Raw genomic sequence first — 25,719 nt, 5'->3', positions numbered from 1 at the left:
CGGCAGCATATGAGAGGATGTAAAAACATTTGGTTCTTTACACTCCACAGCCACAACTTAACTTGCCATAGCTGATGTTTGTACAACAGGCAAAAGCGTGGTCACACCTGTGCACGCATCTCTTCCCCCTCATATGGCTAAATGTATGCCACTGTACATCTGTTATTTACCGAGTTGAAACAGACTTTGTGGCATCATGCCAGACTTTTATTTGCCTGTGGCGATTTCATGCTAACTGAAATTTACAGATACGCTATTGAAGACTGAGGCAGTAAAATTAACATCACACTAAAAGAATTTGTGCAATATGAGGACGTGCTAAGTGAGGGATTGGTTTATAACCTTGGGAGGACCAGTCGTTTTAAGAATTTGTGCATTGCTGTACAAGGTTAAACCTTATCTTTACTAAGAAATACAATAGGGAAGAACTATTTTTAGAATGAACCAACTAGCTTAAGCATGTTCTTTATCCTTCTAGCAATACTTTGAACCTCTAAGTGTTGGAGTTTTGTATTAGTCATCATGATACTATCACTTTTTATATGCATGCTGGTAGACAAGTGACAGTAGTCTCACCTCTTACATGAAGGTGCAGATAAACTTTTTAGGTTTCATAACTGGAAAGTTGACCTAGTCTTATGAGCAAAATTACCATAAGTATGTAGTTATGTCACTAATCTCTCAATGCTGGATCGTTGCTCTGATTCAATGCTTCATTGAGAAAGGAATGTCTTGAATGGTGGTTCTTAATATTGCATTTGCTACTCTAATCACTTACACACTTGTAGGTTATTAAGTTCTTTTGTTTTCCACTCTCATATCACTTCACTGATACTCCCTCCCTCATTACATCTCATAAGAATATCAACTGGACCAGAACTGTTGAAAGCAGTAGGCTTTGCTCTTTTCAAACAAAGTTGTCCCTATCTTAAGGGGCCCGCCTCGTCAGGGGTGTATGTGTGTTAGTGAGGCGGGATGATAAGCGCGACGCTCGCTGGTGCTTCCAGCGCGGTATAGCCTCTAAGCGCAAGTCTCTGAACTGGCGCGCATTCGTCTCGTCGTCACAGGATAACTGTGAAATTTGAGCGGTGACCGTAACATTATATGGCGGAGAAATGAAGATAAAGGTGTTATGCAAGCCCCTTAAGTGCTTTCAAGAATCTGTACTGATTGTTTTATGCCTAAAAATTACTCTGAAAACACGCGTTTTAGGCATTTTAACGCTTCTAAAAATACAGTTTAAAAACTTAATCCGAAATTAAAAGTACTTTTCGGTCCTCAGCGAACTCTTAAATGCTATTCGTAAATAGGCCCCACGCGGATATCTTGAGTAGTTTTGAAATTGCGTTGTTTTTCCTGAAGCTCTGCACACCGTCTGTGTGACCAGGTAGGCGGGCCCCTTAACGGGATACAAGAGCCAGTCCTGTCAGTCGTTATCCGATAGAGCGCGCGGGTGTCGCGAATGTGCGGCGTTTGGCTGCGGCGAGGCTTACTCCGCGCGCGGGGTTGCCAAGTCGTCAGTCGCGCGCTGGCCGCTGTCTCAGTGCCTTGGTTATCTGCCTCCCTGCCACCCGATATGTTTCCTCGCGGCCAGACACCAGCTCCGCCAGGATCCACGACCTTCACATGCTGTGCGCGTTATATGGGCACGTGTTATTTTACATACCTTTTCAATTAAACAGTTGTCAACTACAATTTATTCGCTGAAACAATTTATTTATTTAGGATTTAGTTACTATTTGAAGAGTGGCTTATAGCCAGAGATTCTGATGTATAATCTCGGCCCGGGTATGATTTTGTGGTCTAATTTCGAGCATAAACCGAAAACAATAAAAAAATAATTCACAGTCTTATAACTCTAATCGACTAAAAAACCTTTCACTCGATAAGAAATAACTTATTTTAATTGTACTAAATACTTTAATAAAGTGATGTCTTAAATACATCCTGAAATGTACAGGAACAAACACTATACAAAATTTAATGCTGTATTAAACAATGATACTCTGGCCAGATTTTTTTGTGTAATTTTACAGAGAGTTCACAAAGATAGTTTTTATGTATGTACATTAATGATACCGTTGAAAGACACCATTAAAAAAGTTATACAATATGTGTACTATTTAAATAAATATATTAATTACATATAATTTAGCATAACATTAAAGATTGAAATGAACATGTTGACATACGTTTTTAAACAGAGAAATTATAGTCTTTCAAGCACTTTCACTGCTACGATACACATAATATTACTTTATTAAAAGAGGTGTCTATATAAATTTATAATAAGTTCGAATTTAATCTACAAATAAACATAAAATATATTTTGATAACCTAAATTCTAAAAAAAAATCGTATTGCTTTTACAATCAAAATATGATCATAATATTATCTACACTGTTATATTAGGACTGTGTCAAAAACAGAAGAAAACATGCATAACATTTAGGAAACCAAAACTGAAGTAATCTGTTTTATGTTTTTCTTTAGTGATTTTTGAGCTTCTTTTACAAAGTCTGGCTCTCGCGTATTTAGTCTTCGGGTATTTAATGGATCTGCTATCTCTGGAAGTAAGCACTCCGCAAAAAAATGTTGTAGCTTTGACAGCATGAGTTTTTCCCAAATTTCTTTGTCGAACAAAATTCTTTCAACATGGAAATCATTTTTCGTAAGAACTACAAAGTCGTAATAATTTCTACTGCAGACGCCAAGTTGACCTTGAATCTGGTTAAAAAAAAAAAAAAAGTGGGTTTTCTTTAGACGCAAATCTCCAAGTTTTTCTTCGATACACGTTTTTTTTTCCTTTTTTGAAATATAGTCCTTTAATTTATCGTCACCAGCTGAAAATAACCATTTAACTTCCAGCAAACCATCGTCTGCCACTAGTACATCTGGAGATATTCCGAGAAATGAAAAGCTTGGGTGCACAAAAAAAGTCACAATCTTCGACTTCGACATTTTTTAGTTTGGATTACATATTCTTAGCCACATTTTTCGTTAACTCGTCCAAACTGAACGGCTTTGGAATTTATCTCCCTGTGATACAAAATTTATTTTACTAGACAGTGACAGGATTTATGTGTTCTTTTTACCACAAAACCGAAACTATATGCTGTAAGTCTGTTCATAGAAGCATCCCTCCATTTAGTGTTCTCGTGTTGACCAACAGTACTTCCTTCTTTCCAACTCATGAATATTTTTTTATGTTGTTGCATCCCGATTCAGGTTTTCAGGATAAACTTCATCTTTGTATCAAGTTTTTCAGGACTCAACACGTCTTCAGGACACAAAATGTCTTCAGCACTTGGACCATACTCCAAATCAGGACCAGGAGTGTTGTTTAGTCGTCTCTTTTTATTTGGAGGGCCATCTTCATACTGGAGACAGTTAATTTTTAAAACTGTTTGGAAGTATTTTCCTGGGCTTCGACCAAATTTGTTTTTCCATGGGATGAAGTGCCACCTAGGACCTCTGACATGGGCCAGTCCAGCTCCCATACAACGAGCGTGATAAGAGCCTCTTTTAGCAAAGTTTACCCGTTTTCCACCTGAAAACTTAGCTAACATACTCATATATCGCTCAACCTGATTTTTATTTTTGTTAAGTACGAGTCTTTTTTCTTTTTCAGTATTCTACACGGCAGTTTTCGTGACAACCGAATACATGATGAGGACCATTTTTCATGTCAAGTTTTAATCGAACGATAGATGTACCAACAAGAGATGTTCCAGCAATTTCGATTGCTTTTCTAGCGCCGGATTTTAATCTTACTATTGTTGATTCAAGCAAACGACGCGCAGATGGTGGAAATGACATATTTCTGGAAAATTTGTGAAAATGGTTTTTTTTTACAATGTGGTTTGCACACTCAATTTTTATGACTTCCCTTCCGTAAGGAACTCGCTGCTTTATTCTAAAGTAAACACTGAATCTCCGTCACCAAAATAAGTATTTTAACAAGTGCTGCTCAACACTCCCGCAGAACCCTTCTACTATTTAAATTTGTTCCATTACAGTGCTTGGACCACTATAGTTTTTAAAGCAAAGATGTTCATTCACCTTTTTGTCTTTGAGTCTTGCAAATTCGCATGCGAAGCAATACTTCCTTTTCACTCCCAGGTACAAGAGTTGGTTTGTTTCGGCTCTAATAATGCAATTCTTAAAAAAAAAAAAAATGTTAAAATGCACATTTTGACTGGATGTTGTAAGTACTGAAATATTTTATTTTAAGAACAACAGACTATAAAGGAAGCATTGGTGTAAACAGGAAGATAACTCACCACTCCACTTAAATTGAAACTATGTCAGTCAGTCCTCTTATTCCAGCCGCCGTCCCCTACGACACTAATATGTGGTGTATTATTTTCTACGTTCCCTATGGCAATAGCTAGTTTTTTTTCCATTCTCTAACATTTTCTTGGAAAGTTGTCTTTGCCGAAACTAAATTTAAAAAAAAATCATCGTAGTAGTAACGTTAAGAAAACGTATGCAATTCACATGTACACATATTTCACTACACAAATCTATCACATTATAGGGTTGTGCGAATAGTGTATTTTGGTGGTCGAAAATTTTGAATCGAACAGGATTTTTTTTTAAATTTATTGCGAATAATTTCAAGGTCAAAAAATTATCTTACATTTTCACTTAGATAGATACATAACAATACAGAACACATGTAGTGAAAATAGTAATACCATATTAACTTTTGCAGACAAAGTGAAAATTGTACCATGTTTATTAACTATTGAAGCAATGTAAGCATCATTAATATGCACATTTCTCAGATAGAAATATTAAAAAGTGCAGTGTTGTACTTTTTAAAATTAAAATTAAAATCCAAATTCCATGACCGCAATGAATAACGGAGGGGTGGGGGGGGGAGTTGAGAATTTGTAAAATTTGAAGGAAGTAGGCTGGAAAATAACTTGTTGCACTCATGGGTGCCGCGTGTTGAGATCCTCTTCAAGAGAACTATAGGCCCTACTACCAGCCAGCTTGTGTTAGCTACCCAAGGTCGACGGCCTACTGTTGAGATTCAGCGCTTCGTTCCGTGTTGTCACTGAGCGTCCTCACACGTACATACCCACACCACTTGAGGCAGACATTCCTCCAGCTGCCCGAAAGTAGCGGCAATCTCCTGATAGTTCTGTAGATCTCTTTCCAGGAGTGTCACGTGAAGGCTGAGATTTCACGAATGTGGTATCACGGTCGTGGGCGGCGAGTGCTAAGAGATGGTGTTATCATATTGTAACGCGTATATTTATAAATGTGTTTGTATGTCAATCTGTTTAGTTTCGCTATTTAAAACGTGTTTATCTTAAAACGTTCATTGGTTACCAAAAAGTAATAAGTAGGTAGAAACCAGAGTCTATAACTGTAACTGCCATTTTTACTTCCACGTATTGTTATTATCATAACGAAAAAAGCAACCTTTTTGGCGGAGCGTCACAATACGACTGGGCACATAGCGGCGGTGAGGACTGCCATACACACAGTGTGCTGGGTAACTTTGCGTGAAATATACCCTGCATTATTTGAATGCTGATATTGTTCCCGTAGATGCTAGCTGCCAGACGAACGGTCACGTGTCACGGCTTGTTTTGGTATCAATTCAGGTCCTACATGTACTTGTAAGGTTATCAGTTTTTTTTTCATAAGACAGCCATCTACTAAGGGAAATAAATAGTTAGATATAACAGTGTATTATTTTCGTCCTAGAGAAGGTTGAATACGGATTCAAGAGAAAAAAACATTTTTTATTAGGTTAGATCGGGGATGGTCAAAACTAGTCCAAATGACAATAACGATGCTTTTACCTGGAATCGTGAAGTGTCGTATGATTAAGAGTCTACTGTATATCGGCAAATAAGCAATGACGACTATAATATCTTATGAAAAAAAGAGAAGTTTGGCTTCACCTGAGTAACAACCAGCAACTACAGATGTTCCTGTAAATATTAGCAATTTTAATCTTTGATATTCGACTTCCGAATGTGAATAGTTCATAAATAACTGCGCAACTATTCGTGTTTACGAATAACCGCACACCCCAATACATTTTCCATTTTTTTTGTGACTAATATTGGTATACTAAAATTAAATTAAATACTCATTTTTAGGCAACTAATAAGATTTTCAAACTGTTGTCTCATTGCTATGTGTATTCATTCAATGTAGCTTCCTAAGTAAAAACAAAATAATGCCTGATAAAGGGATTTATCTTTAAATTACATTCAGAAAGTCGTCTAAAAATTTACAATTATTCTTTCTCCTCCGAAGACCAGAACAACTTAAAATGTTATGTAATAATACAATGGTATATGTACCTACTGGCTGCTTAATCTACTGAGCCTTTTATTTAATGTAAACCTTAGCATGCAAGTATGAAATCCATTATGAAACTTTTCGCACAGCGGATCTAAGCTGTTCCATAATATGTAAAAAATATTTAACCTATCTAAGGTACAAGTTTCAAGTTTCCACTTTTGGTTCACATTGTCTTGAACTCCAACAAAAAATGAGGGGGGGGGGGGGGGGGGGGAAGAGATCTCAGAGCTAGTGCACTGAGATTCTCAGGGTAGACGAATTAAGTAAAAATTATTGACGGAGTAACGAATGGTGCTAAGAAATTAAGTTTGCCGCTGAATATGGGTTTAATTCCCCAACGTAGCCATGTTAATTTTTTAAGTCTTACACATAGGAACTGAAATAATATATATTGAATTGTAAGGCACAATATTTTTATAAGCAGCAATTAATTTAAAAGTTGGCTAATTGTAACTAACAATTTGGCTTGGACAGTATAATACTCACGTGAATGAAAACAATACAACCGAATTGAGAACCTCCTTTTTTTAAGTCGGTTGAAAATTAACTTGTTTACATGCTTACCAAATCTAATTTTCCACGTAGAACTGTTTGTTTACTCTTACTTTTAAACTGAGGATTTTTTGCCTAACTTATACTTACATAAAAATAAACACATTTCTTGAATCAGGATAGTTTAGTTTGCAAAGCGTCACTTGATCACATTTCAAATTGAAAAAATTGGAAGTTTTTGTAAAGCACATTATGGCACAAAATATTTTTTGCCCAAACACACTTTACAGTAAATGGAAGAAATAATTTAAACTATAAAAAATTTGGGTTCACCTTCTCTTCAAACCTTTCGCTTTTCGCAGCACATCCATGCGTCTCTGAATTGATAGCACTGTTCTTAGCTTTCTTTTCGTCGTTGACACAGTACTCCGCACCATTCAGATTATTTACTGGCACGGAGGAGGTGGGGTCAGATTCCGTTAGCCGAGGATGGGTCCGAAGTAATTGCAACACGGCAGCCGGCTGCACGCTCCCGCGCGCAAGACAGGCGCAAGTGAACCTACTCGCGGCCAGAAAAAATAGCTGAAAATGCAAAATACGAAATATTTCTTGTTCTAATAAATTTAGCAGTATGCCACCGCTTACTTTTTTTGTCTTTACTTTAAAAGGAAAAATTTTGCAGACTCTAAATATTTGTATATCTTACAGCCTGTTTTTTAGACCACTTTTTCTGTTTTCCTTAATTTTAAAAACGTAAAATAAAATACTTATCAATATTTTTTCTACAATATTAATCTGACAGATGATTTCTGTTGTAAAACTGCAGCAAACAAGCCAAGTACGAAATTTTTATCTGAAAAATTGTAGAAGATGTAGAAAACACTTTTTAACCTACAATTCCCTATCAAGTCGCTGGACCAGGGACGGCCTTAAGGCTGTTCAAGAGGTCCAAAAATCGTCCCTACTTCAGAATGACTTCAAACTGATACATCACTCACAATAGCATGAAAAATGATGGCCGAGCACCCTGACAGCGCTGTATAAGACTCAGGGTCGCGCCGCTAGGCATTCAGTGGCGAGACAGCCTTCAAAGGGGGAGGGTGTATCGCTCCGCTCCCGAACAATGGAAAGGCGACGCGCGTAAGAAAATGGACAGTGTCACTCCTAGCGGAGGGAAACCTAACTGCTTGAAGGCCGGAGCAGGTAGTCGCGCTGGCTTGTGGGAGCGCCCTTTGGACTATGGGAAGGGGGAGGATGTGACAGCTCGGGCTCGGACGGTCCTCGCTGCCCGGCTCACAGGCCAGCAGGGCGCGGCGTCACACGTGTTCCTGCTCCGCAGACAATGGCATACTGCCACAGTTACCATTTCGCATATACTTCCTAGATTTTCTATAATGTTGCTTCATCCACATGCGCTCGGCCTGTGCAATAGATAAGCTTATGTAATTTATAGAGGCATAAATTTTTTATTTACTTATTGTCTACATCTAATAATACAGTAAATCAATATACATTTATATTGCAGAATGAGAGCCGTAACATTTTCCAATATGCATTATTGTATTTTATTAGCCAAGACAAAACCTGCTGCAATAATTTTTTTAAAATACTATCCTTGTCCAAGGGGGATTGGAAGATTGAACTGTTTCATTATATTTAAGAATAAACATTATTCAAGACTTAAATCACACGGCTAACAATGTGACTATTTTTGCATCAAATTACTTTATTAATACTTCCTTGATTTTCCCCACCAGTAAACTTTATTGCACTATTCACATGAAACACATTACGAAACCTGCAAGCTACAATGGCTATAAATCGATTCAGTATCTGTTGTTAGATCTTTATAAAACCAAAAGAGTTTTACTGTCATTTGCCTCATGTTCTGAAAACAAAAGAAGACTCATTTAAAATGCGGCGAGATGGCCGAAGCTGCGTTGTTTCGAAACTTATCTCCAGCAAGACTGAAATTATTCTGTCAAGTAGTTCACAGCCCACTAGACCCCTGTAGATGCCGTCGCATGTAGCCTAGGTGAGCAGGGTGATGCTAATACTTTTAATGACTTTTTTAAAAATCATGTTTTATTAACGTTACCCGATTTATGCAATAACTATTTTTAGAGGCCGGCGCACAAACTGACACGAAAGTACATTATATATTTAATGTAATAAAGTAATTATAGATATCATTGATGTGTCAGTCACTTGGTTACACATAGCACGCCAACATCTCTCCACGGCAATCCGGGTTTCCGGACAAATACCACTTGAGATGTTTGGTGATTGAGAGATGCGGTGAACGCTGTGAGTCTGAGCCAGTCTTCTTCAGTTATCCCTCACGTCAACGACGGTTTGAAAATATTAAAGTTCTTTGTATTCGTTACTACAACACTGATAAAGAGTGGCATATGGACAAATTTTTTAAGTAAGAAAATATATTTTAAATAAAAAATAAATGCACCAGACAACTCAACATTTCCCCTCAGTGATAGGTGTGCTGCACGTGGAAAACGGTGATCATACTTGCAAATTGTGCTACTGAGTTGTTTCCTGCTTATTTTGGGATAACTGGTAAGATAAATATAGACTAAATGGTTGTTTTTTCTGGGAAAAGTACAAAACCGTTTATACAATTATACAACCAACAAAAATAAAACAACTATTTACAGTGTGTGAAAGTTTATGACACTGAGTAGAGAAAAACATTTTGTGTAGTAATAACTTTTATAATTTTTTTTTTTTAACACTTCCACTCCCACTAACGATATTATCATACTTTCGAGTACATTTTATGGTAATAACTATTAAAATGTTAACCGGAGTATTTCCATAAAATTATCTTAACACCTATATATTTTATTTTGTATATCATGCTGGTACAAATAATTTGGAATAAAATAAACGTCATCATGTAATTATTGTTATCAGTAATCTTGTTGTAAAAATAAAAACCTGACAGCTGGCAACTGAGACCATTAAAATATCACTAAGACAGATCCACATAGTATACAGTCAAATTGTACACTATCTCCATCACGGGCGTCGCTGGCGGGTGTGGGGGGGGTGGGGGGTCGGGGGCAAGCCCCCCCCCCCCCCCCCCCCCCAATATTTCCAAGTTCATCCTAAAGTTGTATTTTTTTTCATATTTATGAAATACCTGTAATTACAGTGATGTAATATAGTAGTTAATTACGTGTCAAATAAAAAACTACATACAAAGCATAGTATTGGGAAAAAGACACACTATATTAATAGTCAACATCCGTAGTGTTGTTAAATAAACAAGTGGAATTTTTTATGTTTCGCTAAATAAAACTTGCATTTTGTCACTAAATTGGTGAGTGATCATGCCCAGCATGTGTTTGTATGAGCTCACAGAAGAGTCCCAGAAAATTCATGTTCCTGGAACTTAGTGACAGCAGCTCCAGACTAGCATTTAAATACATTTATTTGATGTCCCCACCAAATATTATAGGTATGCCAGAGAGGCCCATGATCTCCATTGCTCGTATGTATATTGTTGAGTATTATTTTGGTTGAAAAATAATAATTTGGGTTATTGCTTACATACATTAACGTTTCGAAACTGATATTAAAATTGTGACATTTAACTGATAACATAGTCACTGTGTAACACTTTAATTGCAGACATGGTAAAATACTACGTATTGCCATTGAATATAAATAATTCTTATAGAAGTCTCCAAGCCATAGTAGAATTCTTATGCAGTTTTAAAACTAGTAGGACTGCCCGACACGAGATGGCATTGTAATCGCCTCGTCAAGCTGGTGGCGCCGTTGTGGGGTGAGCAGTCAAATAAGTTATTCATTTATAGTTACATCGTTTTACTTTTTGGCTTATAAATAACTTTTGCTGGTTTCATGAATGGCCCTGGAGAACACAGACCACGGAACTAGGTGCCCGCTTTCTCCTTGGGATATCTGAGGGAGTGTCTACTGGCTTGAGTTTTGATCCTTTCTAGCTTGCAATTGATTTTATACTTACAATGGGAATGTGAATTTTTAATGCTGATGGTGTCCTGCTAGTTTACACGTGCTTTTTTTTAATCCAAAAATATTTTTATCAGAATCAAAATAACTATTGAGGTTTGATTATCTATACAAAACATTCGACACATAACTCAAACGAAATATGAATATGCTGTGTGTATTATGAATAACAAACAAGGTATCTATTCAGGTGTGACATCGGCAGCAAACCAGCGCTGCAGTGTTTGACGTATCCTGGAAATATCCCGTAACACTTCCGAAAAAACCCTTCTGCTTGCGACAGGTTATCAGCTACTGGGTCCATTTCAACAACCAATGCTATAGCACTATGTACTGCTAGTTTAATAACACGTGCGTCGACAATAAATACCTTTGCGTTGTATTTACTACAAGTCTACGGAAAAGTAAATGTTTCGTTGATTCAATTGATTATGAAAACGTTCTTTTTGTATATATTTCACAAGATTTTCAGTTCAGTACGAAAAAAAAAAAACATTTCTTGGCTAAATTTTGACATAGATACCTATACTTTACCTACAAACATTTTTTCAGTGCAGCGTACAAAAACCTCGAAATTCATAGCTCAAAAGAGGGCTTAAAAAACACGGATTGAGTATTATTTGTTTCCTGGTTTATTGTTCTACGAAACAAAAAACAATAAAAAGGAACAGCATGACACAAGAAATCTTATCCTGGCATAGTAGGCACAAACAAGAGATAAAAAATTACATATTTTATGACAAAACAAATAAGACAATTAATGTTATGTATATGATGATTTTAGTTCGAATTCAAATGGAAAACCGTTTATCAATATGTTATATATAGATCTATGATGTGTGTAGTATATATACATGCATATTTACATATAGGTACATATATAGTCAATTTGTGAACATTAAATAAATTGAGAAACTGCTTTTGCTCGGAAAATATAATTTAATATTATAGTAATAATAATGAATTATACAATAATTCCTAAAAATATATTTTTCTGCCTGCGAAAAGAAGCGTAATTGTTTATTGTCACTACTCACGGTATGTTTCACCGAATCGTGGAAATTGTTAAATATGTTAAACGTATCATTTATTGTTTGACTATGACTTGGAACTTCATGATATACGTTTCTATGATTACAATTAAGTCAAAGAAAATATAATGGGTTTGATTAAAAATAAATTATCTAATGCGGATCGACCATGGTTTACTATACATTTTCACTGCTGACAAACTTACGAACATATACAAGATGTTAATTGTTTTATAACTTGTATTTGAAGTAGAATTTATTTGTCATAAAATCACTTTCATGCATAAACACTACCAGAAGGTACCAAAACAAAATACTGATAGTTAATTACTTCCTACTAATAGACGAATTAATAGAGTAATTGGTGGGAAAAAAATGAACATAGTACACATACGACCATGCACACTATAAGAACAAAACTTCACCAACTATACAGATTAAAAATATACAAACACATAGTATATAAAATAACAATATAAAATGTTCACACCAGCAGTTAAAGTGTTGGCTTACAGGCACAAAGCTTTCAAAATAATATAAGAAAACAAAATCAGTCTAAAACGTTGTACCAAAAAATGTATAATAATCGTTATGGCTTTAATGTAAACAAAAAGAATGTAAAAAACCGTTGTAACCAAAATGCATACAAATAAGTAGAGTTTCTTCCAAGTAGTTTATAATCTGTACTGCAAATATAGTAAATGAATCTATAATGTTTAAAAGTAATTTGAAAAATTCTTGTAACAGGAACGGAATTTTGCAACAATGTATCTCGTTCACACAACACTGCAGCGGTTTCGCTTACAGAAAAAGAACTCAGAGAAGCAAAAAAAGTAACAGCCGAGTTTAGCACATTGTAGTGATTTGCAATGTATAAAATTTTGAAATCACCACAGAAAAATGTAAAGTATAATATATAAAGAATATATGTATAAATAAAAGTAAATGGCAGTCCAAAACGTGCGCATACACATTATATTTCCAAATAATGACGTTCAGTAAAAATAAATTTCCATGGTAATTTACAACGATCTATTTTTAATACTCAATTTATCTGTAACAACAATGTTCGATAAAGTTTCATCTTATAATATAAAAATGAATCGCAAAATGTGTTGGTAAGCGCATAACTCAACAATGCCTGGACCAATTTGGCCAATTTTTTTTTTTTTTTTTAAATGTTCGTTGAAGTTCAAAGATGGTTTTTACGGCGAGAAAAATTCGAATAATTGCCGGAAAAACCCTAAAACCAGCCCTTTTCTTTTTTCCATACAAACGTTTTCTAACTAAAACGAGCACTCATTGTTGTTTAAACAATGTAGGTATGTTCCTAACGTCAAAGAGTAAATTTGCACTTCATTAACTCTGTACAAAGTTCAATCATATCTATCAAAACAGTGTGCGTTGGAGCACAGATAAACAAAAAAAAATTAATAAACCGAAATGAATAGTTCAATTTGGTCGGCTTCGCGATATTATTTCATTTGTTTTACTTTAAAATGCATCAGTTTTCAAGTCATTACACCAGTCAAACAAAACCAGCGTTACCAAAAGTATTTCATAAGTTTAAGTTTTTATTATTTCATTTTCCCTATTTTAAAAACAGCTTGAAGGATTTGACTCCAAGTCATATCAAATTTAAAAAAAAAGTTGAAACAACAACAAACTGTCAATGGCAGTGTTTTTTTTTCTTGGATTTTAGGTTACCTACCCTAATGAGTTTGCTTTTGTCAACTTATACACGAAACAAATTCTTACCTATATAGTGTTTTGTGCAGTGTTTATTTACCTATGATCGCTAATTATTGCATGTGACAAAATAATCTATAATATAGATATGCCTCCTATTAGACGAATCAATTTAGGTAGAAGAACCCGAAATGCTACAAACCAAGCTAATTACCTATCTAATCATGCACTACAATGAAAATAAAAATTATTATGTTTCACATGATTAACAATAAAGAGATTACTTATTTTTTATTTATCTTTTTATTTATATGTTTTATTTAATTATATTTCTTATTCACAACACCCTATCACCAGGGTGACGGTTCTGTTCAGGAGAATTTTTTGCCTCGACTATAAAATATGTAGGAACAAAAAATGTCACATTACAAATCATTTTGACAGGACTTTATTGCAATTTAATTAGGCAGTACGAAGTCTGCCGGGTCAGCTAGTATTTTATATTAATACTGGATTTCGTGGTATGTACGCATGCCGGAATTGCATACTCTTGTCAACAAAAAAATATATGTTTTGCCACTATACCTTTATCAATAACAATACCTCACCTATTTTGAAATTTTTATTTCAAATGAAGTATCATAAATTTTAATATAAACATAGGTTAAAATCAAGCAAAATATTTTTGTGGACAAACGTTGCGTAATTTTGAAAATCGCTTACATAAATTTGTACATGATATGACTGCACAAATTCTCACATCTTTGAAAAAAATTAAAAAAAAATTAGTTTTGCACAAATGTATGTGTGTATATATGTATATATAACCAAGGGTAACCTTTCTAAATGTGATCGGTATGACTTTCTATGAAAAACTACAGCGCCTTAATGACATAGTTTTTAATATAATATTTTCTTATTACTTCGATCTGAGGAAGGTGTATTGTCAGCATATAATTGGCACGTGTGTCCCTGCAACTGTACATAATATATCATTATGCAGTGACCGTATGCTACACAAAAGATCTAATAGCATAATGGTTGCATTAAGTTCCGTGTGGTTTTCTAATTATGAGTTTCGGATAATTTATGTATAATAAATTTTAAACTTTACTATTGAGTTTTTCTTTCTTTTTTTTTTAACTTTTCTCTGTGCTTCAAGTACATAAGGTGGATCTCTGACTTTCATTTTTCGTTTTATTCTGCTGTCTACCAGTTCTGGGAGCATGCATTGTAAATAAAATGTCTTTAGCTTTGGCAGCATGACGTTCTTCCAAACGAGTTCATCTTTCTCAATAGTTTGTATGTAAAAATCTTTTTCCGTGAGAATAATGAAATCGCAATAACGTCTGCCAGTGATATTTAGCTGCCCTTGCACCTGGTAATAATATTTGTGGGTTTTCTTTAGTTGAAGTTTTCCGTTAATAATTTCTAAACAGAGTGACGATTTTTTCTCCTTAGCAACTTCCATTAGGAGCTTATCTTTCACTGATGGTAAACATTTGACCTCAACCAACCCATCATCTTCTACCAGACCATCCGGTGTTGCAGCGAGAAAAGCTCATCGCACACTACAGCACGCCGCGCCGCCCTGAAAAAATTCCGGCCGAACTCTTCGCATGTAAAGCAATGACGATGCGCACACTTGGGCGCGCCGCGCCGCCCTGTCCGCCGCGGAATTATTCCGGCGCCGGAACTCCCGAGAGAATTCGGAGCGGAATTGTTCCGCCAAGGAGGCGGGCGAGGCGAGGCGCCAAGCGGCGCGCTATCGTGTCTGGTGACAGAAGGAAGATAATATGGGCTGAGATAACCTTCGGGTGCCGGGTTTTATGAGACCTGCACATGGGCTGTAGTATCTAGTGTACACAGAAGACTATTTTAGGTAAGTTAAAGCATAGATTACTTTATTTTACATCTTTGATTTAACTATATAAATGGGCTAACCATTGATTCAATTTTCAAACTTAAATAAACAGGTCGGGAAACAAAAAGTTTTTGAGATAACAGAAGTGTAGATTTTGTTTAACCTCAAACTAACGTATCAGTCAAAAAGCTATCCTTCTCCTTTTTGTGGCCTTTAATTTAATGTTGCCTAAGTTTCGAAAATTTAAATTAGTGATGGGTCACGTTGTATATGAAATTATATGAAACTAAAACATGCAAATCTCTCTTCTCGTTAATCGGGTGAACCCACATCATCCTCTGTCTCTTCTTCTTCCGATTCCAGTAAACAATATAGAAACATATCTTCCTCCTCAGAACTGCTCATGACTTTGAAATTAAATAGTAAACTAAACCTGAAAACCAACAACACAACTAAACGGAAGCAAAACTAGCCCCACGGTACTCCTGTACTGTAGGTCACAATTGAAGGAACTGAGTACGCGGAATCAGAAAACGGCATCTGTAGTGTGCGACCCCCTCCAGAACCATCGGAAATTTCCGCAAGGCTGCGCGGCGCGCTATAGTGTGCGAGTGTTGAGCCGGAATTATTTCAGGACTGCGCGGCGCGGCGCGGCGCGCTGTAGTGTGCGATGAGCTAAAGGGTTCCTCAGCACCAATAAAAATGCCACACGGGTAAACTTTTACGCCTTTCACATCGCTGTATCTAAGCAAAACATCCTGTTCTCGCACTCTCCCGTACATGATAGCTGGAGTATTCAATTCCCTGGGAAAGAGTAATTTAAAAACTAATATTTGTTATATCTAACGCAAGAAACAAGTTGTTCGCAGTCAAGAAATTGTGATGAAATAGAAACATCACTGCCACACATGATTATTTAAACACAAATGCATACAATTTCGCTCAGAAATATTGTTCTGCATCAACAATACAATTAATTTGTAGGGATGTGCGAAAGTGACTTTATCCACACAAAATGAAAGTGAAAGAAAATTTATCAAGTTTCGCGAAAGTGAAACGAAAATGAATTTTTCTATGAGATAAATATTTTCTTAACGAAAGTTAAGCGAAATTTTTTAATTAACAAAGAAAAAAAGTGCCCCAAAATTTGCTCTTCAGTAATAAATTCTATTACATAAATCATTTTTGTACCTTTTGATGTATATATAAATATTACTATTTAATATAGTCAACATCCGCCCTAGACCACACAACACAGCCCCATGTCACTCGTAAATTTCAAGAATCAATCCAGATCTTTCAGCGCACAGACTATTTCCTTTACAGTCGTAATGTCGCAGTCTATGATAATATATTTATCACGTGCATGGTACTGATGAAAAAACACGTGACTACTGCGGAACGGCCGTCATCTTGCACCACTGTCACACATGGCTAGCTCAGGAAGCTGTAAACCAGGCAAGGGACATGGTCAAAACAAAACATAACAAATGGTTGCTGCCAAGTGACTTGTTGACCTTTTTGTCTAATTGGCTGTATATTATGAGGATTTTATATGCCAGTCAGAGTATGTAAATTTTAAATAAAGCAGACGACAATGTTTTTGTTTGGCTGTGCGCGAATAAAAGTAGGTACGTTCTTTGTTTATGTGTATACGGTAAATACTAAATAGTGTACTAACAGTTCTGAAATGTATGTTTTACGAATATAGTACCTACACTACTGTTTGAAAGCAAATGAATCAGGTAATTTTTCAAATATTGCATGATTTTGTTTTGATACCTAGGCCTACTGTAATCACGGTTGAATTTTGTTTACTTTATCTGCCATGTTTGTTCAAATTATGATTTTACCGTATTATGTTTGTTCAAATTATGATTTTACCGTATTTTCATTAACGTGAGTTTTTTTCATCACCACGTAAATTAATCTTAATGGAAATCTTTTTTCTAATTAATGTCTTTATATGATTTGCATATGTTATTACATTATTAGTAATAACAAGCAAATCATATAAAGACATTACAGTAGAATCCCAGTGCTAAGTACTTACAGGTACCTCAAGTTTTTGTACTTAGTACTGAAACATGCATACATATCTTTACAAAGAGAAAAAAATATATAAATAAATAGCTACAGGAGAGCCGCAATGCCATATGTATTCGCAACTGCGACTTGCTTTTTTCCCCTTGTCTAGTTCTCTGAGTATATCCACTTTTTCCTTAAGCGTGAATTGCTTTCGTTTCTTTTTATCTCCAGGATCATTCATATTGTAGCACAAATATAATGCGGTGTCTAAATAACGTAACCTGAAAATAAACTCAACAATAACAATAAACAATCCCGGCACAGACATCAAACAGTATTTTTAGCGTAGCGTAACACTTTTGTCTAAATAATTAATACTTCTCTCAAACCTCCGTCTTTCGATGTATCGAATGGTGTTGTGTTGCTCATGTCGCATACTACGTACGGTATAATCTATGGTTGTGCGCGCAACTGTTTGTTAACTTTGTTTTGAGAATTTAGAGGTTAGAAAATACGTTGCGGTGGTATTTGTGTATCTTTGTTCTACTACATTAATCATTTAGCTGAAAATTTATTTACCAGTTTAAGTAAATTTTGGTGTAGTAATGCCACGCTACTAGTAGAATTTATACGTTATAGTGAAAATATGATACTTTAAACTGAAACCGTTTTGCATGGCGAAGATACGATTTTTGGCGGGCACTTAAAAAAATTCGTTAAGTGAAATATACTTTATAATAAGGTACGTTATTGTACCGGTATTCTACTGTACATTTTTATTAAATTACGATTTCTTTTTCAACTAGAACAAACGAACTTCGGTAAGCTATTGAACTTTCGTTTGGCTCGAAATATTTCGCTAAAAACGAACTTCGACAGATGAAATTCTTACCGAAATCGAAAATGAAAGTAGCAAAATTTCGATTTCGGTATCGGTATACCGAACATTCGCACAACCCTATTAATTTGTATGCAATATTTTAAGATGCATTATTATTACAAAAAATAATATATGAAAAAAAAACAATTTCTGACGTACTCTTGAATTATTCACTTTGATTGTCCTAATTTCGCTTTACAAAGAGCTACGCTTTATTACAATGGGAATTACGTTTTTTTACTGCATGAAAATTTGAGACAATTCAAGAGCTCTATCACGTTGCATACCGATATACATATCTATCCAGAAATCCTATAAATGAGTATTCGGTTTCGTCCATGGTTTGTCATCGGCAGAATTATTCCTGCATCGAAATTCATATTAAATTTCATCCTAGCCTGTAACACTATAAAAAGTCTAGACTGTAACTATATATAAACTATTTTTACCTGAAATAGGCAATTAAAAATGGTGATATATAAAATTGTTAAAAATATTAATACAATAATAAATAACATCACTGTTGAAATGAGGCAACGAAAGAGTTTGAATCCAGATATCTTTATCAACACTGTAACTTCCGATTCAAGGAATAAATACCGTATTTACTCGTGTATAGCGCGCCCTCGTGTATAGCGCGCACCACGATTTTTGCAACTAATTCCAAAGAAAAAAAATTGAAATTTTTTTTTTTCCCCATAAATAAATTTTACTAACATTTAGTGGTACCTGATTATTTAAATTGATGTGTGGTGATGCGTCAGGAAAATACATAAACTCTGCTGTCTAAACGGAAGATAATGAAGCGCTATATCGTCACAACTGGTACGTGGAAGGAAGGAAGGGAGGGAGGCGTGCCGCGCTACGTTGCTAAGCTGGCGCGGAGAACTTGATGACTCACCGGTGAGGAATGTAGGAAGCGAAGAAGCTGGCCGGGGGGGGGGGAGGGGGGGGGAGGGAACTGGTGACAACATTCTCTTCTCTTTCTCTCTCTCTCTTTTTACTACTTCTGAGCTGGCTATCTGAAAAGGGGGGAGGTCTAAAAATAAACAAGAGACCATGATGTGCGAGCTTGCGCGCGCGCGCGTGTGTGTGTGTGTGTGTGTGTGTGTGTGTGTGTGTGTGTGTGTGAAACAGAGGCCTTGTTGCTTGTGCGTATGTGTGGGGGCTGGCCAGAAACGTCACCCGTCACCCGGCAGTTAACGACTTCCACTCCTCCCCGCCTCCCCCCCCCCCCCCAAAATTTTTTTTTCCGTGTATAGCGCGCATCCTTATTTTTTTCCTTTACTTGAGGGGAAAAAAGGGCGCGCTATACACGAGTATATACGGTAGTATGTATTTAACCTTTGTTATCGTAGTAAAACCTTTACTGATAAATGCTCAGCCATAACCAGTACGTTGAAGACAATATTCACGTTAAATACACATTATGTATATATAATGCAGTAATTTTTAAGCCGATTGAAAAAAAATACTTACCTCGTAACTTCATTGTTTCTTGTTAATTGATTTTCGGCTAATTTCTTTTTCTTCCAGAGAGCTCGTTGGATTTTAGATTTTTTACTCCGTTTGTAAGGCCGTGATTGCTTCCGTCGCCGAGCCTTTGACATCGTTAAACACCTCGAGGACAACGAAAAGCCTAATTTTCTATACCGCTATTTGCTACAACTGCAATCACAACACTGCACCTCAAAAAGCCCGCGAAAAATAAATACAGCAAGCGAGCCCCCGACACCTCTCAAATACCCCACGCAGTTGCAAGAGGTGGCGCGAGGAGCGCCACCTCACCGGTAGGTAACAACGACGCAGAGGCCGCTCGCCATGACAGCTCTCGCGTCGCAGAAGAGGATGAGCACGTGCTGCTTTGGAACAGCACCGGAATGAATAGAAAGCTCGCATTGCTATAAACTTGGTATCGTTGTAATCAGGAAGAATGCTGCTATGTGTTAAAAATGTAATATTCGATAGAAATTAAACTGATTTTGTTTTTAGAGTACTACTAATGTTGCTAATTTTCGATACCAAATTTGCCAACAAGTATATTTTTTTTTCTTGAGAACGACTTCTCGAAACTACACAAAACTTTCTTGGCATATTAGAAATACAATTTTTTCAATTATAAAAAAAATTCACCTTTAAAAACTAGACGGTATTGCCGTTTTGGAAACATAATGTCAAAACGATTAAATATTAAAAAAAAGTAATAAATATATTTTTAATTACTTTGTGTTATTTCAGATGTACTATTTAATCAATGGTTTCCAGACAGGACAATGTAAATATTAAATTTCAGACTTTTTTTTACCCTTGAACAGCCTTAAGCAGGAAACAGGATGTTAAGATTATTTTTTAAATTATGTATGAAGAATCCCTTACATTTTAACTTACAGAAGTTGCACTTATTTTATTTATATACGGCAAAGTTTTCAGCAGAAAGCAATTTGCATTCTGGTTCAAATAAAACAATTTGTAGGTGCCATAAAAAAATAACTTTTTTATATAATACTGATTTAGGTAGTCTAATTCAGTGGAGAATCTGGATAAAATATATACTACTTATACTGAAACATTTTTAAAACGTCTTGCGCCAGTACCAATATCTATTACACTATTAAGAATCGTATCTGGAACACAGTAACTACATTAAATAAAAAAGTAACTCTAAAGCTGACTCCTTGGAATGTGAAAGGAATCAGAGAGGAACCACATGATTGGTACCTGAAGCTCCTCGGAGTACATCAGTCTCTTGGCAAGCTTGTTCTGACAGAAGTCGACGATCAGCGCCAGCAAGTTGCCCATGCCCTCACCCGTGATGGCGCTCGTTGGCACGAGCGACACATAGCTGCGCACGTCCGGGTTCTCGTAGAACAAGGCTGCATTCAGCCCCTACAGACAAGCCAAGCACTCAAGCTTCCCTCATGACTACCCACACCAACACCAGTGAACTGGCAGCCGAGCCATGCCCCATGGGACATTGTGGCCTGCCAACACCTGGGCCACACCAACACCAGTGAACTGGCAGCCGAGCCATGGCCCATGGGACATTGTGGCCTGCCAACACCTGGGCCACACCAACACCAGTGAACTGGCAGCCAAGCCATGGCCCATGGGACATTGTGGCCTGCCAACACCTGGGCCACACCAACACCAGTGAACTGGCAGCCAAGCCATGGCCCATGGGACATTGTGGCCTGCCAACACCTGGGCCACAGCAACACCAGTGAACTGGCAGCCAAGCCATGGCCCATGGGACATTGTGGCCTGCCAACACCTGGGCCACAGCAACACCAGTGAACTGGCAGCCAAGCCATGGCCCATGGTACATTGTGGCCTGCCAACACCTGGGCCACAGCAACACCAGTGAACTGGCAGCCAAGCCATGGCCCATGGGACATTGTGGCCTGCCAACACCTGGGCCACACCAACACCAGTGAACTGGCAGCCAAGCCATGGCCCATGGGACATTGTGGCCTGCCAACACCTGGGCCACACCAACATCAGTGAACTGGCAGCCAAGCCATGGCCCATGGGACATTGTGGCCTGCCAACACCTGGGCCACAGCAACACCAGTGAACTGGCAGCCGAGCCATGGCCCATGGTACATTGTGGCCTGCCAACACCTGGGCCACACCAACACCAGTGAACTGGCAGCCAAGCCATGGCCCATGGGACATTGTGGCCTGCCAACACCTGGGCCACACCAACACCAGTGAACTGGCAGCCAAGCCATGGCCCATGGGACATTGTGGCCTGCCAACACCTGGGCCACACCAACATCAGTGAACTGGCAGCCAAGCCATGGCCCATGAGACATTCTGGCCTGCCAACACCTGGGCCACACCAACATCAGTGAACTGGCAGCCAAGCCATGGCCCATGAGACATTCTGGCCTGCCAACACCTGGGCCACACCAACATCAGTGAACTGGCAGCCAAGCCATGGCCCATGAGACATTCTGGCCTGCCAACACCTGGGCCACACTAACACCAGTGAACTGGCAGCCAAGCCATGGCCCATGAGACATTCTGGCCTGCCAACACCTGGGCCACACCAACACCAGTGAACTGGCAGCCAAGCCATGGCCCATGGTACATTGTGGCCTGCCAACACCTGGGCCACAGCAACACCAGTGAACTGGCAGCCAAGCCATGGCCCATGGGACATTGTGGCCTGCCAACACCTGGGCCACACCAACATCAGTGAACTGGCAGCCAAGCCATGGCCCATGAGACATTCTGGCCTGCCAACACCTGGGCCACACCAACATCAGTGAACTGGCAGCCAAGCCATGGCCCATGAAACATTCTGGCCTGCCAACACCTGGGCCACACCAACATCAGTGAACTGGCAGCCAAGCCATGGCCCATGAGACATTCTGGCCTGCCAACACCTGGGCCACACCAACATCAGTGAACTGGCAGCCAAGCCATGGCCCATGAGACATTCTGGCCTGCCAACACCTGGGCCACACCAACATCAGTGAACTGGCAGCCAAGCCATGGCCCATGAGACATTCTGGCCTGCCAACACCTGGGCCACACCAACACCAGTGAACTGGCAGCCAAGCCATGGCCCATGAGACATTCTGGCCTGCCAACACCTGGGCCAAACCAACACAAAATTACTACTCTAATGATAAAATTAATTAAATTAATAATAATTAACAGTCCCACAAATTTTAATTTGTAAATTATTAGGCTTCTACAAATGCTGTTTTATTTATTCCAACTGACCTGCAAATTGAATACCAAGTTAATAACAAATATGTAATATTTAAAAAATCAAATTTGAACATAAAGTAAACTTTTTCTGCAAATTCACAGGAATCCAAATTAATTGAATGCATAATAGAGTGAAGAAAAATGCAAGAAAATAAAAAAAAAACTTGGCAATGCATTATTTAAACCAGTAAAATTTTAAGATTGAAAAATGTTTTGTTGATCAGACTGATTAGATATATGTATATGAGGGCTTTTTTTTTCCCAACATCCATTGGGCTATAAAAAGATTTATATAACACAATAATTTTACTAACATAAGTTAAACAGGGTCATACTTATTTTTCTACATAATTGACAAAACGGTTGAGGCAATTATATCGTGACACGCTTCTAGACAGTTAAAGGGTCAGCACCTGTATCTCCCTCTCCCTCACAATGCCACTGCGAGGTGAATATACTTATCATGTGATGCATTGTGCCAATTCAAAATTGGCTCAACTTTAACTGAAGAATCACAACATACGCTAATGCACGACACCATCTTGCCAAACTAAAAATTATATTTAAACTGGTTTGTGATTGGTTGTAAGCGCATCAATGTAACTCAGGCGGCCAATAAGGAAAGATATACAATAGAACAAAAAATTACGTGGTTCGCTGGCCTTCGACCAATAATATAACTCAATTACCGAACTCATTTCCACAGTAACAACACACGGCAACAGCTTTCACAAACCATACAATAAAACATTTAAGGTGGACGGAAAATACATGTTTTAAAGTTTTAATAAACGTCTCGTACTTAAAATTCGTAAAAAATGCAGACATCCTCGTACAATCGTAAAACGGACGTGATATTGGTACATTTTACGAAAAAATCGTAAAGGTTGGCAAGTCTGCGTGCGTAACCTAAATGTAAAATGTAGATCTTGTGATGATGCTGTTCAAATAATATTATTGTGTTTTATATCGTTTTATGTGTTGTATTTTATTACAAGCGGCACTCAACGCAGTTGTTTGATGCATGGAGCTAACAATAATTGAAATACTAGCCATACATGCTACAAGAAAATCGTCAAATTGAATAAAATAAGAGTATATTTAATTTATTAGACAATGAAGTTTCTGAAACTTTCAGCGCGTGTGTAGGCCTACAGTCCGAACGGTGTTTCATGAATTAAACTTAAAAGAGTTTACTATACCGTTAAAAGAATATATTAGCATCATTGGCATGTTTTTCTTATAATGCTAAGAGATAATTATGATAAATACTTATGAGAAAATGTTGACAATTTTGTGTAAATAATCGGTTGAAATATTGCAGATTAAGATTAATTAACGATTCTCTATTATCGGGCGATTACAGTTGATCGGGATTCGAATCGGTACATCCCTAATTATTTGGTTATTATTTTTTATCCAATTTTTAAAACTTAACTTAAGTTAATTAAAAAAAGTTTCCGTCACAATATTACAAATATTTCTTTACAGTTAAGGCTGTTGGTTATTATCCGTTGTTTTTAGTGGTAGCCATAATCTAAATAAAGCAAGTTTTTATTCTATTATCTAACTTGACCGGTAGTGGTGATAGATTTATTTACAAACAATGTATTGGATTCAAGAAAGTTATTAAAACATAGGATGTTTAAGTTTGATATGTACATTTGGCACACGTAGCTAAGAAATGATGCAGTAGTACGAAAAGTGAAAAGGGTACTAGTGGATTTTTAGGTTATGGCAAGCACTTTTCATTTTTCAATAATATCGGCGGAAAATTAACAAGCCTACCATGAAACTGAAGAAACGCCAAATCAACTAAATATCGACAAAATTGGCTTCTGCCCATTCGTATCGGCACAGCTCTACTTTTTTTGTTTTTACATAAATTGTGGTACAAACTTCATGCTAAATAAATTACTTTCATTGAATAAAATATGTAAAAGTTTACATATTTATCAACACAGTTAAGTTTTGATTGAAAATGCTTCTTTGGTTTATTATTTTGATTGCAGTTCAGTGCTTTGTGGTGTATTAAGTTGAATTTCAGTGTTATATGGTGTATTGACATGATTTTCTGTGTTATCGCATTTCAACATATAATCTTGTTCCTACCAATTTGTTCTGAAACATTAGGATACTGCCCAGCTCTAGCAAATAGCTAATAGAACTTGATAAACAACAGTTTGAAAATATATAATCTGAGCCACAACAAAAATTAATGTAGGCCTATTTTTCTTGTTTAGATGTCAAAAACACAAAGGTAATAAACTAGGAAAAGAGAAACACCTGTTCTGCGAACTGCACAATGACTTCCTTGGTCCGCTGTTGGAATTCAAGTTGCGTGTTTGCAGCCTGGCTCTTTAAGATGTCCCGTACATCTTTCCTGTTCATGGTCTGCCAGTCGTACAACCTAAAAACCACGTAGAAGCATATCAACTTACAAGAATAGAATGAGTACTTTATTAAAAGAACCACTCTATAAAGTCAACTTAACACCTGTAAAAGAAATCATACAACAAGAAAACCATTGATCAGATTTATATAAAAATTAAAATAATATGTTACAGTGAGGAAGGCAGCTCCTGATTAGAGAGGCAAGCATCGAGGAAGGCACATCAATGACTATAACCAACATTTATTTTCAGGCATTAAAAAAAATTCTCATA

The 25,719-nt window shown here is 37.0% G+C and overlaps 1 protein-coding gene across 1 annotated transcript in view; it reads right to left on the bottom strand.

Annotated features, from left to right (window-relative positions):
- The window catches only part of LOC134531104 (eukaryotic translation initiation factor 5B), a 342,833-nt gene that overhangs the window by 253,012 nt on the left and 64,102 nt on the right, over positions 1 to 25,719 (bottom strand). The window contains exons 13-14 of the mRNA XM_063366652.1: positions 25,340 to 25,463; positions 21,050 to 21,217 (exon numbers count right to left, since the gene is read on the bottom strand). Coding sequence (XP_063222722.1) covers positions 21,050 to 21,217; positions 25,340 to 25,463 — 292 coding nt within the window. The remainder of the gene's footprint in view (positions 1 to 21,049; positions 21,218 to 25,339; positions 25,464 to 25,719) is intronic.

Source organism: Bacillus rossius, chromosome 3, assembly GCF_032445375.1.
Source record: "Bacillus rossius redtenbacheri isolate Brsri chromosome 3, Brsri_v3, whole genome shotgun sequence".
Lineage (NCBI taxonomy): Eukaryota > Metazoa > Arthropoda > Insecta > Phasmatodea > Bacillidae > Bacillus > Bacillus rossius.
The sequence above is the reverse complement of the archived record's forward strand: the minus strand, read 5'-3'. Positions and strand labels throughout refer to the sequence as shown.